At 41.7% G+C, this 27,269-nt stretch overlaps 1 protein-coding gene across 2 annotated transcripts in view; it reads left to right on the forward strand.

Moving 5' to 3' along the window:
- The window catches only part of P2RX1 (purinergic receptor P2X 1), a 483,889-nt gene that overhangs the window by 311,688 nt on the left and 144,932 nt on the right, over positions 1 to 27,269 (forward strand). For both annotated transcript variants that reach the window (XM_078679688.1, XM_078679689.1), the window contains one exon: positions 5,705 to 5,846. In XM_078679688.1, the coding sequence (XP_078535814.1) occupies positions 5,705 to 5,846 (142 nt within the window). The remainder of the gene's footprint in view (positions 1 to 5,704; positions 5,847 to 27,269) is intronic.

Raw genomic sequence — 27,269 nt, forward strand, 5'->3', positions numbered from 1 at the left:
CAGCTACGGTCTGCCAGCCTCGCCCTCGCCACCGTACCACGCATCCGAAGAACCACCACCGGAGGCAGATCCTTCTCCTACCTGGCGGCCAAGACATGGAACTCCCTCCCCATCCACCTTCGGCTGACCCAGGACCACCTCTCCTTCAGGAAGCAACTGAAGACCTGGCTGTTCGAGCAGTAGCGGACCCCCTTCCCCAAGCGCCTTGAGACCCTTATGGGTGAGTAGCACGCTATACAAGTCTCATGATTGATTGATTGATTGATTACTGTAGGAAAAGTTTGTACTCAACACATCATCACTAGACTCTGAATAAGAATGTTTTCAATTCTCTTTTAAATTTGGCCTCTTCCGAGATAAATCTCAAGTATTCAGGCAGTCTATTCCACAGACCTGCCTCTTTAACAGTGAAGGAGGATATACCCCCTGGTGTTTCTGAAAATGGGGAACCACAATATCAAGGGGCTCTGGCTGGGGGTCCCTAGCACTTCTCTGATGCAACCACGAGTTTTCTTCAGTCTTCCTCAGAAAGGGAAGGGAGATTTCAGTGACTTCTGGTTCCAATCCTCAGACGGGGCTCGGGCCTACATGAGTCACCATGGCAGCCTCTCCTCATGGTGATTAAATCAAACAGTGCAACAGTAGGGAAAGCGTTCGATACCGTAGGGGTAAAAATTACTATTCCAACTCCGGCGAGTGCAACAGTAGGGAAAGCGTTGGATAGCGTAGGGGTTTAAATTACTATTCCAACTCCAGTGAGTGTAACAGTAGGGTAAGCGTTGGATAGCGTACAGATAAAAAATACTATTACCACTCCAGAGAGTGCAACAGTAGGGAAAGCGTTGGATAGCGTAGGGGTAAAAATTACTATTCCAACTCCAGTGAGTGCAACAGTAGGGAAAGCGTTGGATAGCATAGGGGTAAAAATTACTATTCCCACTCCAGCGAGTGCAACAGTAGGGAAAGCTTTGAATAGCGTAAGGGTAAAAATTACTATTCCCACTCCTATCTGGGTCTGAGTCTTTGAAGATTGTATTGTGAGTTTGCTTCTTTTGAAGTGCCCGCTCCTCTGCCATGCCCTTCTCCCATAAAGCAGTCTGTCACAGAAGAAGTAGAATCCAAATCTATCATAGGGGTAATAATTACTATTCCAACTCCAGAGAGTGCAACAGTAGGGAAAGCGTTGAATAGCGTAGGGGTAAAAATTACTATTCCCACTCCAGCGAGTGTAACAGTAGGGTAAGCGTTGGATAGCGTACGGATAAAAATTACTATTCCAACTCCAGAAAGTGCAACAGTAGGGAAAACATTGGATAGCGCAGGGGTAAAAATTACTATTACCACTCCAGAGAGTGCAACAGTAGGGAAAGCGTAGGATAGCGTAGGGGTAAAAATTACTATTCCCACTCCAGTGAGTGCAACAGTAGGGAAAGCGTTGGATAGCGTAGGGGTAAAAATTACTATTCCCACTCCAGCGAGTGCAACAGTAGGGAAAGCGTTGGATAGCGTAGGGGTAAAAATTACTATTCCCACTCCAAAGAGGGCAACAGTAGGGAAAGCGTTGGATAGCGTAGTGGTAAAAATTACTATTCCCACTCCAGCGAGTGCAACAGTAGTGAAAGCATTGGATCCCGTAGGGGTAAAAATTACTATTCCAACTCCAGCAAGTGCAACAGTAGGGAAAGTGTTGGATAGCGTAGGGGTAAAAATTACTATTCCCACTCCAGCGAATGCAACAGTAGGGAAAGCGTTGGATAGCGTAGGGGTAAAAATTACTATTCCCACTCCAAAGAGTGCAACAGTAGGGAAAGCGTTGGATAGCGTAGGGGTAAAAATTGCTATTCCAACTCCAGCGAGTGCAACAGTAGGGAAAGCGTTGGATAGCGTAGGGGTAAAAATTACTATTCCCACTCCAGCGAGTGCAACAGTAGGGAAAGCGTTGGATAGCGTAGGGGTAAAAATTACTATTCCCACTCCAGAGAGTGCAACAGTAGGGAAAGCGTTGGATAGCGTAGGGGTAAAAATTACTGTTCCCCCTCCAGAGTGTGCAACAGTAGGGAAAGCGTTGGATAGCGTAGGGGTAAAAATTACTATTTCCACTCCAGTGAATGCAACAGTAGGGAAAGCGTTGGATAGCGTAAGTGTAAAAATTACTATTCCCACTCCAGTGAGTGCAACAGTAGGGAAAGCGTTGGATAGCGTAGGGGTAAAAATTACTATTCCCACTGTAGTGAAAATAAAATAATATAAATCACATAATTATAACTTAAACAATTAATACATTTTAATTACCACTTAATAATTAATTAATTACCAATTAAAAATTAATTAACAAATTATTTAAAATAAATACCAATTAATTAATTATCATGTTTAATTAATTATATTAAATTACTTCCCACCCTATTCCCCTATAAACCCACAACCCGCTACTAAAAATAAAATAATATTATTCGCATAATTATCAATTAATCAAATAATCAAATATAATTATCAATTAACAATTATTAATTACCAATTAAAAATTAATTGACAATTTATTCAAAATAAATACCAATCTATTAATTAATTAACATATTTAATTAATTATAATTAAATTACTTCCCACCCTATTCCCCTATAAACCCACAACCCGCTAAAGAAAAGAAAATATTATTCACATAATTGTGACTTAAACAATTAATTAAAATTAATTATCAATTAACAATTAATTAATTATCAATTAAAAATTAATTACCAATTAATTCAAAATAAATACCAATTAATTAATTAACATATTTAATTAATTATAATTAAATTACTTCCCACCCTATTCCCCTAAAAACCCATAACCCGCTACAGAAAATAAATTACTAAAATTAAAATATTTAACAATTAATCAATTAAAATTAATTACCAATTACATTTTAATTAATTACCAATTAATAATTAATTAAAAATTAATTCAAAATAAATACCAATTAATTAATTAACATATTTAATTAATTATAATTAAATTACTTCCCACCCTATTCCCCTATAAACCCACAACCCGCTACAGAATAATATTACACAAAAAATAAACATTAATATTAACTTACCCAAAATTCGATATTTGTGTTGTCTATATTATGTCTAGTCGATATTATGTCCATTCTATATTTTTGATTCGATATTATGTCCATTCTATTCGATATTAAAATGTTCTAGTCGATATTTTAGTAGTCTATATTATGTCTAGTCGATATTATGTCCATTCTATATTTTTTACTCGATATTATGTCTAGTCGAAATAAAAAACTCCATATTTCGACTCTATACCCTTTCACCACTATGAGGGTATGTCTTTGGGCGACCCAGTCCAACAAAACCACAATTTGTGAGACGGGCCTATGTCATGGCCAACAAGCATGATCAGTGTTCGCCCATAACAACAAAAATCAGCATCAGTGATCCAGAGATGATTGCTGCTGTGGCACTCAGGGCAGGAGTACATGGCCATCACCATGAGAGGGGTTTTCCATCCCAACACAGGAGATGAGAATAATGGTTTTTGGACCACACTACAAATCTTTGGTCATGGCTATTTATGACCATCCAACGGCTAAAATATCACTAAATGAACTGATGAATAGGTCCTCTCTAGTTTTCCGCATAGAACCACTTGCCGAACACTGTTTCATTGAGAGACTCTGAATCATCCGTGACCAAATTAGTAAACAGCTTGCAATGATATTTGTTAGTTTCTGGATGCAAAATGAATATGGATAAAACAGAAATATTCATTCTTACACCCCAGATTCAAATGATGTAAGACATAAAAAATTTATTTTCCTTATGGTGGGCTCTTGTTAATTTTTAAAATGTAGGAATTAAAACAGACACCAACTATACAATGACAATTTCCCTGAATTTTGAAGGTGATTAAAAGGACCTAAAACACCTGGATCTGTTTGCTCGTATCCTGGACATACAGCATAAATATGATTCAAATAAATATGCTCCCAAGAATCTTTTATCTGTTTCAACGTCAACTAATTATTGTAGAGAGTAACTTCTTTAATCTCATTCTGAAAGTGGAGATGAAATTTAAGCTAGGTCCAGGGTCACCGTATAACTTCTAAAGCATACAAAATGCTGCCACCAGAGAACGGCCACCTTTGAGATCATGTTTGTATTATATTATCTGTCTTGTTTATGTATTCTTTTTTTGTTGTCTTGACATTTGAGGTTACTTTCCACAATTTGCTGTTTCTCAAAGTTTTTCTTGCATGTTTCTTGCTTCGTATCACCTGTAAAGCGCTCTGATACCCGCCTGGGTCATGTCCGCTATCTAAAACCTAATAAATAAATAAATATCTGAAAGGGGAAACAGCCTTTACAACATTGCTCGAATCACGTTATGCCTTTACAATGCGGTCCAGAATCTGTACAATGCATTTCTTTAACCCGCAAGTTGTTACAATAACTTGCCTTAGGGAAAGAGTTAGGGAAAGAGTTGTTGGACTGATGTTGAACATTAAATCCAACAATTTCCCTACTATTGCACAGATGGGTTGGAATAGTAAATTATATTATTCCAAAGTCCAGCGCTTTCCCTAAAGCAAGTCGTTGTAACGACTTGCATAATAAAGGAATGCGTTGTAAAGGCGTATTAAATGGTTCAGACAGCATTGTAAAGGCATGCATGATAAATGTGTGCATGATTCGAACATACAACCATCTGATGGAGTTGTCCTAAGCTCCTTCCATTCAGGTGGCTAAAACACTTTGGGAGGTACTGGGCTTCACTCTGCCATTTAGGTCCAGGGGCATTTTTAGTAGAGCTGAAATCAGATAAGTGTGATTATATCTATATAAAACACACTGATATGGTACCGTGCAAATTTTGGGGACAGTAAAGCTTGCAATCCTTTTTCAATGGTGGAAGCAGAAAACCTTCAGATGCCCAATGATTCCACAGACTGTGATCAATGCTTGCCATGGAAAAAGTTCTTAGCGGATGTATGACGTTACAACGCAGGCTATTACAACGCCTGCCTTTACAACGCGGTTTTTACATCGCAAACCTTTACAACGCATAGCGCTTAGAGGTGCTGGATAGTGGTAAGTATAATTTTCTATTCCAACTCCAGTCCCCGTGGACACTAGGGAAGGTGTTGGATAGAAAATTAAACTTATTCTCTATCCTAGAGCGTCCCCAGCGCAATGCGTTGTAATGGTTTGCGTTGTAATGACCGTGTTGTAATGGTAGTGCGTTGTAATAGTTTCGTTGTAAAGGTTGTTCACCGTTCTTAGCAATCGAAGGGACGCACAGCTCCATTGAGGACCACTGCTGATCCATCTTTGCAAGGGCACTCCAGTGCTTATGTTGCAACCAACATGAAGGGCTTTGGGTCCCTTGGGTCTTTTCTCCTAAGGAAATGGGGTGGTGAAGGCTTTTGGGAGTGCGCTGTTGGGGACCTTGGGAAAACTAAGTTCACTTGATGGTTCCAAGATGATAGTTGGAGACATCGACAACTGTAAGATGGTGGGGAGGTTTGGGGGAGGGATGGTTTAGAAGGATGCCATAGGGCATTCGTAATTGGCTACTGTGAATGCTATTAGCGTGCTTGTATACTAAAGTGCTACTGTGGTCCTTCCCCTCCTGTACTAAAATTCCATAAAAAATATGTTTGAAGAACAATGATTCCAAATAATAAACCTGTGACTTTTCCTTTTTCAGGCGCAATCTGGTTGAGTCAGTTACAAACCAGTACCTGCAGACCTGCCTCTATCACACAAAGACAGACCCCCTATGCCCTGTCTTTAACCTGGGATATGTGGTATCAGAATCTGGGCAGAATTTTGCAGCCTTGGCCTATAAGGTACTGTATGGTATTCAGAGGTCAATTTATGCTCCTGCTATGAACAGTTTTTATTTTTTGATTGTTTTTTATGACTTGTTCATAGTATGTTGTCTTGTAGTCCATCTTTGTTCTACATATTATCCGAGTACTGGAACAGTTCGCTTAAACAAACCCATTCTACTTATAAATATGCCTTTTGGTATAAGATAGCATTACTTTTATAGCTGCACTTTGTTGTATGGCGTTTTTGTTGTCTTTTGTCAGCCCCTCAGGTGTAGCAAAGGGCTTTACAAATCAAGAGATCTCTAGTACAATATCAATGCCAAGATAAACAAATATTTATAAGGAAAGTATCATCAAATTTGAGGCAGCTCGTCCGGGTCTAAATTTGGGGGGAAAGTTCTATTGGACGAAATCACCAACAGGATAACATATAGTCATTGAGTACTTTGAGGAGACCAGTAGGTTACAGCAATCAGAAAAGTTTGGTACCCCCACCAAGACAGGTACTAAAGACCTTAAAGATAACAGGACAATACCCGAGGAGGACTTCACTTGAGGACAAATTAAAAGAGCTCCAGGATCACTGAGACTTGGGTAATCAATATGAAGGTGATAAGTGGCATCTTTAATTTACAAAACAGAGGTGTTACCTCTGTAATACAGTGTGCTACAACTTAGGCCCAGATTATCCCTCCCTTGTTATCACATGCAGTACTAACAGGCAGACATGAAGAATAGCTTGGGATCCAGCTGCCTTCCATCACAGGCCACAAGCTAGTTCATAATTGGAATATGTGAGAATTTTAATGGTGTTTAGCGTGTTTTCCTCAGATAAATGGTCGAATGATTATTCCCGTTCTAAAGAAAGGCATTTGGGTATTCATGACCGTGATTACTAACATACTGGAGGCTGTATTAGAAAACACAGGTTTAGAAGGCTCCACCAGCTGAGGGTCATGCCTGCCTGTGAGAGCCATGACCAGATAGTCTTATAGACTACTAACAACATAAACGAACACTAGACCTGCCTTAAAAGCTTAAATCATTCATGTCACCAGTCAAATGGTAATATTCATAATGTCTGAATATGATTAATAAGTCACTTGAGAGAACATGCATAGCTTTGTAATCACAACTTGACTAGGCTGAATTTTTCAGAACCTTTGCATATGGAGTCAGAAATGTAATTCAACCCATGATAAACAAATATAAAGCCAGCTGTAACCCATCGGAAGTAGGCTACACCTGTGCAATGGACAAGGTTTCATCTTAGACCATTACATACTTTTTCATTCAGGATGGGTAAATGGACCATGTTGCTGCCACTTTCACCCTGCACCTGAAAGCCTGGAACCTTACAAGGAACTTTATCTGTACATAACCATATGAGAAGCTGACACTTACGTTTTTGGGCTGAACACGATTAGCGCCCCGCAAACCACATCCTGTAGCCTCATAGCAGAAACATGCTGCCTCCAATACAAGGCATTAATACAGAACATGGAGTGGTAATCTTTGTGGTCTTTACCATCACCAACATTCAAATGCTTGACAATAACATCAATAGTAGTTCAATTCAAGCAGGGCAAAACAACACCAACATGCCACATCAATGAGCATGCCCCACCAAAGTAGAAGAAAAAAATGAAGCTTAAAGCTAAATTACAATAATGGAGCACTTAACTTTCTCTTCTCTTGAGACGTCTGGACTTAGGAACATGATGGCACTTGCAGATCATCAATAGAAAATGACTAATCACGCCTACATTTCCCTCTAACCTGTATCAGTTTTATACCTCCCATGAAGATCTCAGAGGGAAAGCTAGTTCTTAAGTTGAATGCCAGTAAGATGTACTCGATCATGGCAATATGGAGCAGTTCTTAGAGCACACAATCACAAATTCAGCCTCAAGTTCACCAACAGGCAACTTCTTGCATGCACGGCTTTGGTGCTAAGTCCCACAAGGGAATTGACATGGGAGTGAAGTTGAAGCCGGTGGGTTGACAATGCCAGGTGCAGCAACCTGATGTAGGATTTAGCCCTGATGGTGGCACGGAGAGACATGTTTCAGAAATGGAGCAGGAAGCGGGGCCCAACGGGACAGGAATGGGAGTGTAATATGAACAGGTGCATGAGGGTGAAGCAAATATATACGGCATGTGGTTTCCCAAACAAAGGGGTATATTATCAAGGGGCTTTATCTCCGCATTTTTGGCTTTAAAAGCCAAGAAAGCGGAGATAAAATTATCTCCCTATTACCAAGCTGTCGCTAACACCAGTTAGCGACAGCTAATAGGAGATAGTGACCATCTTGGGCCCCGCTTTGCATGTCAGTGATATTTATCACTAATGACATGCAAAGTGGGCGTGCCAAGATGTTAGCGACTGGAAACAGTCGCTAACATCGCTATCTCCTATTACCAACTTTTGGAGATATTCGCGCTAAGCGCGAATATCTCCAAAAGCTAACACCTGCCCAGGAGCAGTTCTTAGCCATGTTATCCAATGGGAGGTGGATAACATGGCTAAGAGCATTTGCTCGATAATGCATGAATATCGCGGACTTTTCAGCGATATTCATGCATTGCGGCCGTTTTTTATCGCATTTGCGATAAACCTTGCTAATAGCAAGGTTTACCTGCGATAAAAATCGCCGATTTGCGGCGATAATTTTTGTCTCTAAACAAGTTAGAGACAAAAATTCTCTCTATTGGTTGGTAATATGCCCCTCATTCACTAAAGTGTAGGGGTTGTGAAAGGGGGTGGGTGACGTCTTATCGGATAATGAGTGAACAGGGCGGGGAAATGTGCGCAGTGGAGCCACAGGAATCAAGTGTGGTACTATGTGACTAATTTTTACCCCTACGCTATCCAACGTGTTCCCTAATGTTGCACTCTCTGGAGTGGGAATAGTCATTTTGACCCCTACGCTATCCAACGCTTTCTCTAATGTTGCACTCTCTGGAGTGGGAATTGTAATTTTTACCCCTACGCTATCCAACGCTTTCCCTACTGTTGCACTCTCTGGAGTGGTCATAGTAATTTTTCCCCTACGCTATCCACCGCTTTACCTAATGTTGCACTCTCTGGTGTGGGAATAGTAATTTTTACCCCTACGCTATCCAACGCTTTCCCTACTGTTGCACTCACTGGAGTGGGAATAGTAATTTTTACCCCCCCCCTGCTATCCAACGCTTTCTCTACTGTTGCACTCACTGGAGTGGGAATAGTAATTTTTACCCCTACGCTATCCAACACTTTCCTTACTGTTGCACTCTCTGGAGTGAGAATAGTAATTTTTACCCCTCGCTTTCCAACGCTTTCCCTACTGTTGCACTCACTGGAGTGGGAATAGTAATTTTTACCCCTACACTATCCAACGCTTTCCCTACTGTTGCACTCATTGGAGTGGGAATAGTAATTTCTTACCCCTGCGCTATCCAACGCTTTCCCTACTGTTACGCTCTCTGGAGTGGGAATAGTAATTTTTACCCCTACGCTATCCAACGCTTTCCCTACTGTTGCACTCTCTGGAGTGGGAATAGTAATTTTTACCGCTACGCTATCCAACGCTTTCCCTACTGTTGCACTCTCTGGAGTGGGAATAGTAATTTTTACCCTTACGCTAACCAACGCTTTCTCTACTGTTGCACTCACTGGAGCGGTAATAGTAAATTTTACCCTCCCGCTCTCCTACGGTAAAAACATTGTATATTTTTTATTAATATTATGTTCATATATATATATATGTATTAAAAAATCAAATTGAATGTTCATTGTTTTGTAACTTACATTAATTATTTATTAATTTTTAGGTTAAGTATTTTAAGTATGTTTAAGTTAATTATATTTATTATTTCATTAATTTATAAATATTTTAAAGCATTTAAAAAAAATTGATATTTTGACTAACTATATTTTTTACAGTGATATTTTTGTACTTACCTGTTTGGAGATAGGGATTCGATATTTTTGCATTCTATAGTTTTTTAGTCGATATTGTGGTAGTTCTATATTTGTGTCATCGATATTGTTTCAGTGATCCGCCTTAAACGTGGGGATATGAGCAACAGAAACATCACCTCTAGAGTATGTGGTAATGAGATGACAAGAACTGACAAGAGTAACTACACATTTCACTGACTCCCATGAGAATTCCCCACATGGACTCCCTTTCATTGTTGAGTAACCATTTGAGTGCCTCTATGCAAGCTCATTGAGAAGAGCTTAATGGCTAAGGGCCTGTTTATGAGACCGTAGTCGTGGTGGCGATCCGGCCACCGCCACACTGTGGGACTGCCTGCAATATTATAAGTGTGGCAGTTAGATCAAAACTGAACCACTGCTACTGCAGCGGATCAAGGATCCTGTGGCAGGCTGGCAGTCGTTCGAGGCCAAGATGTGTTGGTATGCTGCAGCGACAATTCTAGGCATATTTTGAGTTGCCTCTCCACCGCCCTTTTTATGGTGGTCACACTGCCATAAAAAAGGATGGCAGTGAGACTACAAAGGTGGCTCTACAGGGCCACTTCTTGCCTCTGTGCCTGAGGGGGGGCTCATGTTGGGCCCCCCTGTAGTTTTGCTCCCCCAGTCCCTGCATGGTAAGGCCCCCATCCCTCATAGACCTCCTCTATGTGCCTCGGGGGCACATGTGGTGTCCTCCCAAACATCCATGCACTGTATGCCAGGCAACACATGCTTTTTACTATTGCAGCTTGTGCAGAAGCCCTTTTCCTGAACCGCTGCACCAGCCGCAATAGTAAACAGCATTTTTATGACCGCCTGCACGGTGGTCGTATCGCGATTGGGCTGTTGGTACCACAACCCCTTGTCGGGCGGTCTTGTGACCGAAACAATGGCGGTCAGACGCTTGTCCGACTGCCTCATAATGAGGCCCGTAATGTTTACACAAACAATATAATATCAAATTTCCCACACAAAAGAAAATAACTATTATTTTTTTTTGCCTGGGCAAGATGGCGGCCATGTGAGACTGCTGTGCGCTCGGACCAGTGCTTCGGTGGAAAAGGAAAGCAGATTATGCGGATTTTAGCCGAAATGACCGGCCGCTGCCTGCCGTGAAACATGTTGAAGAATGGTATTAGAATTTCCTACATCCAGGCATTATAGCAATATAGACTAACAATTTAAAGAGGAGTAGAGATGGTAGCGGAGACCAGCCCCGACGGGAAGAAACCAGCTAGAAGTCAACTAATGACACTAGGTTACCTGATTGACCTCATAGTGCTCCGCTATTTAAGGAGAGAGAGATCTAAAGATTTAAAAGTACATGTCGAAGCAAAGAACAAAGCATACCTCGCTGTGAGTCCCGAGTGGAGGGTCGACGGGGACAATAACATGGCTCCAAAGAATGCGGCGGCACTGGCCGCTGCCAAGGCTAGAGCTGCAAGACTGGCTCAGCGATAAGTTGGTGAGCCGGTTGGCAAGCAAGGCAGCGGAACAACATCAGAAGCGGCCTCAAGCTCCAGAACTCCAAAGCATGGAGGAGCAATAACAAGGAAGGGGAGTGTGACCGGCCCATCGGTGGTCGACCTACTCCGGAAAACTCCAGCAAAACTCCTTCCGGATCACGGGGGAAAGAGCAAGGCAGGAGATCCGGCTGTGCAAGCCCCCGCCGCGGAGCCTACTGACGAACATTCTGCTGCAGCAGTCAGCACTCCCGATGCTCCAGGTATTACCGGCGTCCCGGGGGGCCTGAATTAGCATGTCCTGAGGCCAACAATGTGATACCTGAGCTAAATGCGAACCTGGGTTTAATGGCACAACATAACATCGTGGCAGGTATGTCCCCCTCATTGTTCCCCTCGATGATAGCAATGGATAAGAATATTATTTCAGACTCTCTGCTTGACATTGACTCTGGGGCTAATGTTGGTTACGAAGGGGGGGGGGGCTATTATGCGCATAGATCCAGCATGTACAATAGGGCAAGAGCCGGTGCCGGAATTGGAGAGACTAACGGGCATCAGGCAGTGATAGAAGAGCCTCTGGCGCCTCAATCTAGTCTAACTGAGGCTAGAACAGCGATGGGCACTAGTAAAACGAATGTACTAAACCTGGCTAGCCTAGAGAGGGCTGATGCCGATGCTGAACAGGATAAAGACCCCAGTGACTTTTTTTAATTTTTGGACGAACTTGAATGGTCTGATGAGGCCGATACCGATCTAACGGATGAAAGTGATGATGGCGTAAAATTGGCTGATCCCAAGGGGGGTCCAGAAACTGTCCTGAAGCGGAAAAGAGCCATCATAGAGCAGCAGAACTAACATGGGACTATACTCCATCGACTCAGCTCGCTACTCCATCTGGCTCGACGAGTGTCCCACAGCACTCCAACTACTCAGTACATTCGAATCCAGCTATACCAACACTTGACACTGTGCTCCAAGCCATTGCCATGCACCGCGAAGAGACATCCCAAGATGGGCACAAAGCCCAAGCAGCTCTACGCAAAGTGCAAGGGGTGGTATGTAAATTTACGAGAACCGTCAATAAGTTTGGTGATCGAATAACGGAGGTGGAGTCCCGAATTGTTATCAACGAATCGGAGATTGCCACGACGCATGAGCAGGTCGAATCTCATGAGGCTGAACTGGCGGATGTCAGATGGAAGCTGGAGGATTTCGAAAACCGCCTACGAACAAACAACCTAAGCATACTGGGTGTTCCAGAAGCAGCAGAGGAAAAATATGTTCGTTCATATGTGGTACAGCTTCTCCGTGACTCTTTGCCTGAGCTGGTAAGCTGGAATTAGGACACGGAAATTCAGCTTGCCCATCGCGTTCCCCTTACCCTAACACATCCAGTGAAACCTGGGGGGTACCCACGGGCTATTCTCGTTTACTTTGGAAACTTTCTCCTCAGACAAGCAATATTTGAGAAAGCTAGACCTGAAGCTAGACGTGCTAATGGCACGATCTCTTATTTTGTGCGCCCGGATTTCTGCCACGGCCCCGTTAAAAGGAGGTGGAGGCTCCACCAGTTGATTAAACCTTTCCAAGAAAAGGAGGCGCAAGCATACCTCAATAATCCTGCTTGACTCAAAGTAATATATGGGGGTCAAATGAAATTCTTTATCTCAGAGATTAATGCGAAAGAATATCTTGATGGGCTCAACTAGAACACGAGCATGAGCAGAACTAATAAGTTTTGACAATTATTATAAATACACGCCGTAGCATGTATAAGTCATTTGGGGAGTAGATGGAGAAAATAGGTAATACGGGGGTTTAGGTCTAATCCGCACGCACTTATGTGTATAAAAATAAAAATATATACATATATATATATATAGTGTACCCTATCTGCAAGTTTACTGTGGTATGTGTATTAAATTTAAGCACTGGTTAGGAGACGCATATCCATCACAACAGACTCTGATGGAGTCTGAATGCCTCATTTTGGGTGTTGGGTTGGGGGGTGGGAGGGTAGGGCAGGAGGAGGGGGTGGTGGGGGGGAAGGCAGGGGGAAAAACATTTTAAAAAAGCAACTTCAAATGTACAATAAGAATAGACTGGCTGGAAAACATACACAAGATTGACATTTTGGTGTCAACTGTTAAGATGAGAAGAGCATTTATCATATATGTTTCAATCAAAAAGAAACCATAATGGGGAGATTGAAACTATGCTTCTGGAATGTGGCAGGACTTAACGATAGGGGTAAAAGGGCCCGTTTATATTAAATAATTAGACAAAGCTCCTATGATGTACTCTGTCTACAAGAGACTCACCTGCCTGGGGTCAAAAGGGATTTATTAAGGGTTGCCGGGTACAATCTGCTCGCATCCACAAGGCAAACATCCAAAACCCGTGGGGTAGCCATCTTAGCCAAAACATTCCTTGGACAAGCTACACGTAAGGTGGTTGATACTCTGGGAAAGTGGGCTATCATAGAACTAAAGCTGGGTATTACTATCTGCTCAGTATATGGCTCTAATCAGGACGATCCACACATATTTGAAGAGTTGGAATTAGAGTTGGCCTCTTGGCCTAGAACATTGATTATTTGTGGGTACTTTAATGTTTACCCTAGGGTCTATAGGGAATATGCAGAAACAAGACACATTCACGGCCGTAAACCGAACGTTTTTAGAGCTTTTAATCAGCTGAGGAGTAGTTATAATCTAATAGATATTTGGGATTATAAACATCAATCAGACCCCGGGTACACATATTTTTCCTATCCCCACAATAAGTATGTGAGGATCGATTATATATTGACAACTAGGGATTACTCTACTCAAGTAGAAATTCTTAAATGTCCAAAGACAATCTCAGACCATAACTCACTGATCCTCACAATCAATATAGCCAATTTCAACAGGCCTCGTTCTAATTGGTCATTTGATAGAAAACTATTGGCTAATAGAGAATATATAGAATACATAACTGCCTGGACCCAGGGATTCTTTGATTGTAATCGATACAGCGCATCTAGGGGAGTAGTGTGGGATTGCTTTAAGCCCGCCCTTAGGGGAGAGACAATCAGCTTTATAGCCAAACGCAAGAAAGAACAAGATAATGTCAACCATCAACATATGCGCGAATTGGCTAAAGCAGAAGAAGAACATACCACCTTAAAAATGCGGGGTGAAGATGGTGGAACCACTTTGCGCAAAATGTTAGTTCTTAAAACAGAGCTTAATAGACGGCTTACCCAGATAGCAGCAGAGACTTTTCAGACAAACCAGAATAAAATTTATGAAAATGGGGAGAGGGTAAGAAAGCAGTTGGCATTACGTACCCGCCTGGAGCTGTCCTATAATATGATTACTACTATTGTAGTGTGTTTTATCTAGGTACCTGAATCAATATCCTATTCTTTGCCCTTGTCCGGTTATAAATCAATAATATCCCTGCAATGGCATAGAAACCCTTTTCATAATTCAGACATAGCGCATGCTGTCACATTAGGCAAGCCTATTCCTCCAGCCCCCTAGAAAGCACACCGAGTTCTTAAACAAATCCAAGCCTCCAGCAACCTGGGAAATCCCCGCTGCTTTGTTTTGATTTCGTCCAAAGAACTCCTGTAAAGCACTGTAAGAACGACCAGTTCTTAGTGACATTTTTATTGACGTCTTATGTCCAGCCTTACGTCAAACCCGGCACCTTTCAGGTATAAATATACCAACGTTGCCTTAAGCAAACACACGGTGGTGATGAATCTGGAGCAGCTACTACTTGCCCGAGAGCCCAGCTGATGCGAGGCCCCTCCCTTTTGACATGCTGAGAAAGACGCTGTCTTTTCTCCTGCTGAGAAATCCAGCCTCCGGCGTTTCCAGCCTACCCTTGCGGGTGACTGGGATACCGAGTCCTGAGAGAGAGATACCAGACCTCCTGCCTTCTAATACCCAGGTACTGAACTGACTAAACCCTTACAGAAAATTCTTGAGTCAGATTCTTGGCAATACAAACTTAACTTAAACTGCTACTTACTTACTCCTTCCCACGTATTAGGCTTAGGTCAGGTACACCGGGGTGGCGTAGTTAGAAGCACCAGTTGAGTACGATTAGTCAATGTATATATGTATGTATCTATTTTATCCATTTTAAAGTATCATATGGCTAAGAAACCATATCAATGCTTTTACAGTATTATTTCATAATCCTGCTTTTACTGTATGCCCTTTACTTAACTATAAGTATTGCAATTGTAGCAATTCATTTCTCTTGTATGAGGAAAGAGACTGCTCAATAAATAACACCTTTTATTGAAAACGCCCGTCTCTCCTTTTCTCTGCAATCTGGTGAAACTAAGTACGCACCTTTGACTGAGTGAAATAACTGTCTTTTGTTTTCACACGACTCTAGAGATACACTCTTATTCAGGGAGAGCAAAGTTGTCATGTTTTATGGTTGTCAGAAACTAAATCCCTTCTTGTCTATCCAGGGAGGTTAAACTCCTCCTCGCTTATTCGAGAAAGTTTCTAGTGAACTCTGAGCTAGCTGGCACAAAACTTAAGTCTAATATAGTCAGTAGAGTCCTAGTTAACCTCAGTCCTACGTCTACACTACTGAAGATATTATTCCAATGCGCAGAGCCTATTGGGACTATAGGAACTACACTACATGGCGCCCAACGTTTGGTAAGGCGATAAATCTAACGCAAGACGTTAGAGTAACTCAGTCGTGCTTTTTCACACAGACCCTTTCTCCCGTAAATACTCCAAAGACGTCTGGAGTGGGTAAAAGGTTAAAATCCGCCGGAACTTAGTAGAGAGAGATTTCTATGTATAGTTTTTGGTTTATTCAACGTTGAAGGATACAGTGTTCCAAAATATTGTGCACCTAATCTTGGTTTCCTTGAAAACTTAATCTGCAACAAAAAACTTTCTTGTCAGTAAAATGTCAGACAATGAAGAAGAAAGGGAGGCAGCTAGAATAGCAGCCCAACTCCTAGCGGAAGACACAAGTCTCCTACAGCAAGACCCGGGTGCAATACTCATCCCGGTCAGCATAAGAAAAACTATAACTCTTAAACTTATAGAAAATGGACTAACATCGAGAGGTGGTACAGTCATATTCGTAATTGAGGCACATGAATATCGGCAGACAGAGGTATTCTATTCATGGATAAACTTTCCAGCAACAAACGCTGTCACACATGAATTCCACTATTACAAAATAGAGGAACCACCGGATATCTACACTCCTTTCGAGGAGGTGGAAATCCCATTAAAATACCAAGAGCACCTGCTCTGGTTTAAAGGCGCCCTAAAACATAATAATCACATCACCAGGCTCGGTCCACTAGGTAGACCAGGAGCAATGTGGCCGGTTCTAGCCAGCTACACACCACACCCCGACATTGAAAAAATGTCAATACCAGAACTTTTGGTACAGTTAAAACAACTGATTAAAATACATAGACAATTAGTCCAATATGTAATGCGGACTTCAACAGTCCAACCAGCTATTAACATTCCACAGCTGACCCCTCATCAGGGGAACACAAACAAAATTACACCACAGAACATACAGTCATGTCTGGGTAAAATACCCGCAAAACGGGAACAAATTCCATTCTGGTTAGCACAAAAAATCACTCAAATAGAGGCAGTATTTCCGGATACTACCCCTACTGAGAAACACAGAATTCTGACTATCTGCCTTCCAATGGGGATCGCACCACATGTGGAGGACTGTGACACTTGGGGCACAGTCTTTGCTTCCATTTACACAAAAACACATGGTGTTCCGTCCATGGCGGTAATACCCGATGTGCTAAGACAAATTCAAAATGAATACGGTCCAGAACCTGCTTTAACTCTGGGTATGAAATTACTGAAAGACTTCAAACAGGTCTCAGCTTTATTATTATCTAATATAAAAGGAAAAGCAGCATCTGTGGCGATCCGCCAGAAATTGAAAGAAACAGATATAGCAGAACAGCCATTTGAACTTGCCAGAATCATAGAAAAATCCTATGAAGAGCTAGGAAGAGATAGTTTGGGTGGGAAACCAGTAAAACCCCAACTAACTGAAAATCCTGAAAAGATATTTATTAAAAATAATCTAAACACTCCTAAAAAGAGCTGGGATGGAAATAAACAATCCACTCCCAAAGAAAAAAGATTCCAGTCCAGAGGAAGGTCTCCTCGGCGGAGAAAAAGATCTCCGGACCAAGGACACAAGTCTCCCCAGAGGGAGCCCTCTGAGAAAGGAAACAACCTTAGAAATAGGGATAATTTGAAGAAACCTGATAGATATCAAGATATTGATACACGTCCCTCTCGATCTTTTCAGACTTCCTCGCAGAAATCGGAAAGAAGAGGATGGTCAGAACACAGGGAAGAGCACGTCAAGTCCAAAGACAAGGAACCTGCTCATCAAAGTAAAAAATTACAATTTCCAAAAAAGAAGGTAGCCAGCATTAAAGTAGTCAAACATGCCGAGGATCCTGAGGACACAACTGAAAAACGGAGAATGGGCTCAGACAATGCTAGACAGCGCAGCAGAAGTGAGCATAGCTCGCAAGATCCTGATGAATCATCTGGAGACAGTGGACACGAATGAATACATTCAGGTGGAAACTGCAGACACCAGAGTTAGCAAACCTCATAAAATATACGAAATAACATTACGTATAGAGGGAGATAAGACTAGGAAAATAAGGGGTCTATCTTGGGATAACCTCTCAAAAGGCTATGACATCCTTTTAGCTGAAAAGGACTGGCCACCAGAGTTTGTCAGGGAGTGCCCTCATGGCGAAGAAATGATTATGCCTGCCTTCTCAAACCACATTTCAATTCATAAAAAATATACACTTGCAAGAAAGTGGGCAGTAGCCCAAGCTCCTGCATTATATAAAAACCATGTTGGATGGGATGAGGACTCTCCTCCTCACAAAATCCAGTTGAAAAATCAACCAACTGCACAAAGGCAGTACCCAATTAAGCAAGAAGCTAAAAAACAGGTCAGGGAGATCTTGGATCAACTTGAATACCAGGGGGTGATTGAAACATGCACCTCACAAATGAATAACCCTTTGTTTCCTGTCTCCAAGCCAGACGATTCATATCGTCTAGTTTTGGACTACAGACACCTTAACTCATGTTGCAAAACCTTTGCAGTACAAAACTCACACAGTGCAGCACTAATGAATAACATCGTGCGCAAAAAATACAAAACAACATTAGACATCTCTAATGGATTCTTTTGTCAAAATATAGCACCTGAAAGCAGGTATTTGACCGCTTTCTCAATAATGGGTTCGCAGAAAAAATTCTGTTGACTCCCACAGGGGTTCAAGAACAGCCCAGGATTATTCTCAGCAAGAGTAACAGAGTTACTACAAATGTATGATGATGAGGCATTATCTTATGTCGATGACATCTATCTAACAGATGATGACTTGGATACTCACTTGAAAAGAGTGAACACCATAATACTTGGGTTCGCAGCAGAGGGTTACAAATTCAACTTTAAAAAGTCACGAATTGCCCATCTAACTGTCCTGTTTTTAGGATATGAATTATCAAGTGAAGGCAAAAGCCTGGCAGACAATTTCTTAGAGAACTGTGCTGTAATCCAAGCACCAAGAACGCTGAAAAACTTACAATCAATTCTAGGTTTCCTGAATTTCGGAAGAACTTACATTCTAAATTATGCAGAGAGGGTTAAACCTCTCTATGAACTAATAAAACCAGATTTTAAAACAATCAATTGGACTCAAAAACACACAGAAATTTTGAGATCATTGCAAACGGACATGTTAGCTGAAACAAAATTGCAAACACGCGATAACACTCGCAACCCTGTAATCCGAGTCATCCCAGGAAGATGCTGATTCATGTACCTAACCTCTAAAGAGGGAGAAAAGGTACCAATAGCATACAAATCACATTTGTACACAGAAGCTGAAAAAACATTCAGCATTAAGGAAAACATTGTAAATGCGGTTCAAACAGCTGTAGCAAAAGAAAGAGACCAAGCTGACGGCAGACAGATTACTGTTAGAACAGCAGAATCAGCCTTTGAGGCATTAACAAGCCCATGTAATTTACCTACTGTGGCATTAAATCCAAAATGGATACAATGGGAAAATTCTCTTGCTACATACAAAGTGAAATACTATTTTGACCCGGAAATGAAAAAATTAAAAAATCTAGAATATGAAAGAGAATATCCTCTGCCAATCGACATTCTGCCCATACAACAGTACGCCTGTGTAATATATACAGACGGACATGCACAACCCTCAGTTTGGGGAAAACAAGCCTATAACGCCACATGCGAGATTGTTAAATACGTGTGGCGCGGAGGTAAATTGAGACCTTTGGTAACAAAATTACACTCTGTAGAAAACAATTCAGATAAACAAACTGAAGTAATAGCGTTAAAAATGGCGCTAGATAATGCGGATCTCGAATTCCCGACACTAATAGTGTGCGATTCATATTACTGCGTCAAATCATACAATAACGACTTGCAGAAATGGGTTCAAAACGATTACAAAGATGACACAGGTGCCACAATAAAGCAAAAATCGCTTTGGGAACAAGTAGTTCTTTTTCAGAAAGAACTACCAAAGACTCAGGTGATACATTCATTGAGTCATGAACGTGATGGCGTTCACGTTTCAGGGAATTCATTGGCTGAGACAGCCACAGCGGAAGCAACTAAGCCGGCTTCCGTAGCTACAAAAAAGCGTTCAGGAAAATACGTAGAACGGGAAACGATGCTGGCGGTAAAAACGTCATCAAAAGGCGACTGTTCAGCACTACCTGTCAACTATCCACTCAATTATACATACGTAATCGATGCAAACTCCGTTCCTTTTGCTCAAATCCCTGGAGTGGGGGATAGAGTGATTCCAAACACGAACAGGAGAAACCTATTAGTGGCAGACGCACATATGGGTGAGGGTCTAAGACACCTTAAGATTAAGGAATCTCTGAAAGAATTACAATCAATATACTGGTGGCCAGGAATGAGCCTGCAACATCACAAATTCGCAATAAACTGCCAAGACTGTAACAGAGATCGCAGTGGCGAACCGGCCGGTGTATTGCCATGGCCCTTCGCTTAGATAGGAAAATGCTATCTATATGCAAAACCCAGAAATAATGCTTCCCATTAATATTATTTAAGACTATTTTCACTTAAAATGTAGACCCGAGCTCTCGGCTGACGTCTGAACTGTTATAAAAAGATTTGTGAGACTATAGCGGCATAGACGCAATTGGCATGCTACACTCTGACCAGGGTCCTGCTTTTAGCTCTCGAGCTTATGAGGAGGACGTGACCAGCATGGGCATTGCATTGCGGGAATCTTATCACTTCCTTCCTGAGGGAAATGGGATGGTGGAAAGAAAAAACCGAGACATAAAGCAATCTATAACGGCAAAGGTATTAGGTTCGGGTGTTGGGTGGGTCAAACATTTAATAAGTGTCCAACGTAGTCTTAACAATCTGCCAAGAAATTCTCTAAAAGGTTTCAGTCCGTACGAACTATTGTTCGGGACTAGAATGCATATCCAGGACCTCGATAGTCAAACTTCAGTGGCAGAAAGAAAATGCTTTGATATCAAAGATCGTTTGGCTATTTTGCAGGACTTAAATGAAACAAGAAAAGACCTGAGCAACATAAAGTTGAAACAACAGCCAACAGCCACTGAAGAGAAACCACCTGTCCCAGCAAGGCCTGTCTGGATTCCAAAGATTGGGGATCTGGTCAGAGAGAAAATCGCGGTGAAGAAGGAATTTGGGCCTTCTTACAGAAAAGCAGTACCTGTCTTAGCTATCAACGGAACAAGATCAGTTGTACTACTGCCCCTTGCTGGTAAAAAGGAGAACCGAGTTGTATCCATCGACCTGGTTAAACCGCAATCATGTGGCCAATAATAAGTAGTAGGCCAAGTGGACTCCCAAGAAGTAGCAGAACACCAAAGTTTGCTACAAATCAAGAGGTTCAAACTGAGAGACTAATCACATTTGATAAACCTACAGTGAATCAACAAGGACTATGCAACAAAGCCATGGAACTTATGCCTCTTGAAACCCAAATTACAACAATTCGTCAAGAAACACCTGTCTACAACGATGTAGCCACAGACTATGCTAATAAAACAAGGAAAAATCCAGAAGCAATTCCAATAATTGACAGAACTGCGTCAGGCTACTTCATCAACTTCGATGACTTTTCTGAGGATCCGAGCGAACCTGAGGAACAGCCAACGACAACAACAACTTTTAAAGACAAGACTAAAGAACTCTTTCATCGACTAAAAGAAACCTATCTGATTTCTCCATGGATTGAATTTTGGGTGGTGCTAGGTGTACTTTTCCTCCTGCTTTGGCTCATCATGGTGCTATGCTTGGGACACTTCATTGAGGGAAAATATGTTACAATGAACACAGCAAGCCAGAACATCAACCTGGTCCTAAAGCCACACAAGTCTTCACACATCGAGAAAAGAGAACTTTCTTCAGTAAACTTCACAGCCAGTCCATTACCCGGTGGGGTAGCATGGGACAGAACAGAGTACGAGATATATGGCCCGGTCGAGCTCTTGAAGTATCCTCATCAATTTAAGGTTTCATTAAGTGACTTTGTAAAACCGAGTACATTCTCTGATGATTGGGACTTTGAAAAGTATTAATGATATGATGTCAGACTTAGTTATGTCAGCAAAATTTACAGAACATGATTATTTACAGGGTTCATCAAATTATGATCAGATGTACTGCTACAACCACTATGGTAACCATTATTTGCATAAATCTGCTCAGCCTAGAAATGTTTTAAATGATAATCAATGGGAACATTGTGCAACTCCACCAAAAGGTAGTTCAAAAACATTCTATGAGAAATTCCCATACTTCTCAGGGTTTAACACAAGTGAAGCAGAAACATGTTATTTCAAATTGTTAAATAAGACAGGAATGAAAACCATGCTAACAAATACAAAATTAATCTATTCAGAATCATTTTATGAAAAAATGAATACATTTGGTTTTGATTTTTGGAAAAATAACATTGAAACGAAAACAATCTGGGGTACTAAAGACTGGCAAGTTGGAGGTATAGAATCATTATTCAGAGACTGCATGATTCCATAACAAATTATATTTTTGAATGACACAATTCAACAAACAACCTGTCTTGGCCTAGCCAAAATTAAAGACTTAAACAAACCGTCTATTCCAAAGCCAACACCTGACAGTAATAGCACTACAGATGCTGAGATAGACGTATCCCATATTTTTAACCAAAACAGAACACATCCTGATTGGAAGAAATGGTTGATCTGGCCCACAGACACAAATAACTGTCAAGATAGATTCCAGAACAAAATACAGGGGTTCAAATTGACCAGGCCAGACCCTAGATACTCCCAGAGACAACATCCAGGGATTGTAACAACATACAGTGTGGGCAAACTATGCCTTGAATGGCTGCATACGTCCACACTGGCAGAAATTAAGCAACACTTAACTTTACTTAAAGAAGGTGCTGACTTGCGTGATTTCATTACGTTTCATAGCGGCCTCTATATATGCAGCTTATAACAAAGTTTGGAAAGAAACTCAAATTAAAACAGCAGAGAAAATACGGGAAATTGACCGTATTAATTTGGAAAAATCACTTTCTGTTGTGGACAATGGGTTAATGACTCTGTCTTCCAGAATATATTCACTGGACAGTATTTTATCATCTGCAATCGATATAATAGAACAGGACATGCTAATGTTACAACATGGTCAGTCCCAATTGCGTTCTATTGTACAGCTTGGCTGGACGTTACAAAATCTGCGTTCAGGCTACGTGCCTTGGCGTTTAATCAACACAACGTCACTGTTCTCTATCTTTAACCTTACTGATATACAAATCAGCTTGGCACAAAAGGGAGCAGAATATACAATTCTGAGCATTGAAAAACTTGAGAGATTACCATTGACAATGTCAGAACGACCTGTCATTGAATGGATAATACACGGGATAATAACTATTCCGATTACCACTTTCCAATTTCGATACTGCCAACAGTATATACAGGCAGGCCAGTATGAAAGGTTGGGTAAAGGATACATCAAGTCATCATGGAAATTACCTTACACTCACACATGTTATAGTGAAAAAGGACAGAATGTATTTCTTAGTGGTGATAATTGTGAAAAATCACTAAGTGGTACACTTCTGTGTCAGGGTATAAATCTACATGGGGCCTGTGAGGGGACTTCAAATAACCTTTCATGTCACCAGCTTGGCACACCTGCAACTCGAATAGAGCCATTCTTTAGACGGCTTTCTAACGGGAGCTACATTCTAATAGTGGACCACAGATGTTGTGGCCTGGTGCCAGGGAAAGCTTATCTCGTAAGCGTAACGTCCAGGGTCACTTGCTGTGAGCAAGTATTGTATCCCAACGACACTCCAGACAGGGAGGGAAAAATTTGGCCCAGTTTGAAAATCTCTTCTATTCGAATTGATACATTAAGCAGAATGAAGTCTGTTCTTCTACAGATGCCAGTGCACTTGACGTCATCAAAAGAAACGTATGATCTCCAAATTGCAAGGACAATGGCAGAGATACATAACCTTTTATCAACAAATTGCCCCCTACACTTCGCAGAAATGCTAAATGAAATCTTAAACATTTCTGATACGAATGGTATCGCGAGTGTATTTAAGACAATTTTTTCGGGACTGTTGACACCTTTCAAAGCAGTCCTGGGATTCTTTCCTAATTTTGTCCATTCACTGTTAGGCGGCCTTCCACTTCTGTTGGGACTCGTAGCAGGCATTTTATTTTTGATACTCCTGCTTCGTTATGGCAAGCCATGTCACAGACAGAACTCCAGCAACAATGGAAGAAACGAACCTAGCAATACGCTATCGGGACCGCATAACTAAAGTCCGTGGATAAGCCCGGCTAAGAGATCTGAATATGACCTGGTTTCTTTCATTCAGACCCATCTGGCAGAACTGTATCTTACCTGTGCTAAGATGTATGCTGTGCGGAGAAGAATGCGTGTTAGACGTCTGTCTTACACTACAATCAGAAGTACCATTGGATACAGATACTTTGCTAAGTCCAGTAAAGGCTCATGCATCGTGCTGCCCCCAGCGGTTACCCATCCTGATGACGGCATTCGTTGAGACTTCACCACTGCGATTGAAGGGTAGTGAAGTGCAAGATGAGAGCAACATCAACCAGGTACGACCTTCTGTGAGCACTGCTGATCATGTAATCGATGATAGCAATCATTCTCACGACTGCACAGTTGCTGCATTTTCCAACTTGGTCGAACTTTCACCTGAAGCGGTAAACTGCTTTTTTGAAAGTCTGTCTGAAATGATGTTCTCCCCCGAACAGAGAGAATAAACATTTAAGCAAATGAGCACTCAGCGTTCCCTGAACTCTGAATTTGGCCTTCAGCTTTGAAAAACAAAAGCTTCTGAAAATATTTGGAACTGTTTTGACTTCTTCCCTTGAAAACGAAACTATTTTTTCCCCGATTTCAAAATATTTACTCTTTTTTGGCACTCATCATCTGCTTAAAGTAGAACTATTCTTAGAGAACAGAGCTTCTATTTTTAGGAACTATAGAGACAATATATTACCTCAACCTCTAGCATATTTACAAGAAACTGTATTTATATGTGATGGAATGGTCTCGCACTTTTCTTTTCTGTATTAAGAGCCATTTCATGTGTAATTTTCGCAAATCATTCATGCTGATATATATGTGCATCCCTTTCAATGAATGATTACACTGCTTGAAAGCATACAGTACCTATACTCATTTTCGTGTATTTCGCATATACCATTTCAGATGCAAAATAATGTATTTTGGGGTGGATCGGTATACACATGCACCGTTAGATATGTTTACTATTGCTTAGTTTAGTAATTATGGACATAAATTCGTGTAGTGTGTTTTATCTAGGTACCTGAATCAATATCCTATTCTTTGCCCTTGTCCGGTTATAAATCAATAATATCCCTGCAACGGCATAGAAACCCTTTTCATAATTCAGTCATAGCGCATGCTGTCACATTAAGCAAGCCTATTCCTCCAGCCCCCTAGAAAGCACACCGAGTTCTTAAACAAATCCAAGCCTTCAGCAACCTGGGAAATCCCCGCTGCTTTGTTTTGATTTCGTCCGAAGAACTCCTGTAAAGCACTGTAAGAACGACCAGTTCTTAGTTATGTTATGTTATGTTATGAGTTTGATTGAGCGCGACAGCTGCCCCAGCAACGAGGCGTCCCGGCGCTGAGAACCATAAAATAACCAACTGATTGGAGGGGGAGAAAGATACAAATGGCTTAGGACGGTGGGAACAGATGGGTTTTAATTGCCTTCCTGAAGGCGGACAGATTGTCCAGGCAGCGAATGTTAGGTGGCAGGGAATTCCAGAGTTTCGCTCCCAAAACTCTGAAAGAGCGGCCCCCAACACGACAGAGTTTAGTTCGAGGAACAACTACCAGATGTTGACCTAAGGACCGCAGCTTGCGTTGTGGAGTGTAAGGTACTAAAAGCGGTCAAAGGAGTTCAGGGCCTTCAGTTTTGAGAATTTTAAAAGCAGTGGTGAGGGTCTTGAAGTGAATTCTAGATTTAACCGTGAGTCAGTGAAGTCTTTGTATGGTAGCTCTAACGGAGCACCTCCTGGGAAGACCCACTACAGCCCTAGCCGCTGAATTCTGTACCCTTTGTAGCCTTGCTATTTCTGCTTTGTTGGCGCCTAAAAGAAGGACACTGGCGTAATCCAACCGAGAGAGGATAATGGATTGGATTATGAGCTGGCGCGTTTTGGAATCAAAGAAGCCAAGTATAGGATTAAGGCTTCTCAGCAGGCCCACACAGGTAGCGGCCACTTTTTTTGTGTGGGTTTGGTAACTCAGTGAGGAGTCCAGCCAAACCCCCAGGTTTTTTACCAGAGTTTTTGGTGGTGGGATGGGGCCCAGCAGGGAAGGCCACCAGTGGTCGCTCCAACAGCTGGCGTTTTTTCCGAGGAGCAGCACCTCCGTTTTCCCTGCATTCAGTTGTAAGCAGTTGCCTGTCATCCACTGAGCAACTGCAGCCAGGCCATCCCTAAATCTCGTGGCCGAGATTGAGGAGCCCTCAGTGAGGGTGATGACAAGCTGAGTGTCGTCGGCGTACGACACCAGCGTGAGGTCCCACTCTCTGGCCACAGAGACATAGTGACATCTTTATTGACGTCTTATGTCCAGCCTTACGTCAAACCCGGCACCTTTCAGGTATAAATATACCAACGTTGCCTTAAGCAAACACACGGTGGTGATGAATCTGGAGCAGCTACTACTTGCCCGAGAGCCCAGCTGATGCGAGAGCCCACGGACGCTGCCCCTCCCTTTTGACGCGCTGAGAAAGACGCTGTCTTTTCTCCTGCCGAGAAATCCAGCCTCCGGCGTTTCCAGCCTACCCTTGCGGGTGACTGGGATACCGAGTCCTGAGAGAGAGACACCAGACCTCCTGCCTTCTAATACCCAGATACGGAACTGACTAAACCCTTACAGAGAATTCTTGAGTCAGATTCTTGGCAATACAAACTTAACTTAAACTGCTACTTACTTACTCCTTCCCACGTATTAGGCTTAGGTCAGGTACACCGGGGTAGGCATAGTTAGAAGCACCAGTTGAGTACGATTAGTCAATGTATATATGTATGTATCTATTTTATCCATTTTAAAGTATCATATGGCTAAGAAACTATATCAATGCTTTTACAGTATTATTTCATAATCCTGCTTTTACTGTATGCACTTTACTTAACTATAAGTATTGCAATTGTAGCAATTCATTTCTCTTGTATGAGGAAAGAGACTGCTCAATAAATAACACCTTTTATTGAAAACGCCCATCTCTCCTTTTCTCTGCAATCTGGTGAAACTAAGTACGCACCTTTGACTGAGTGAAATAACTGTCTTTTGTTTTCATACGAC

This window comes from Lissotriton helveticus, chromosome 3_1, assembly GCF_964261635.1.
Source record: "Lissotriton helveticus chromosome 3_1, aLisHel1.1, whole genome shotgun sequence".
NCBI lineage: Eukaryota > Metazoa > Chordata > Amphibia > Caudata > Salamandridae > Lissotriton > Lissotriton helveticus.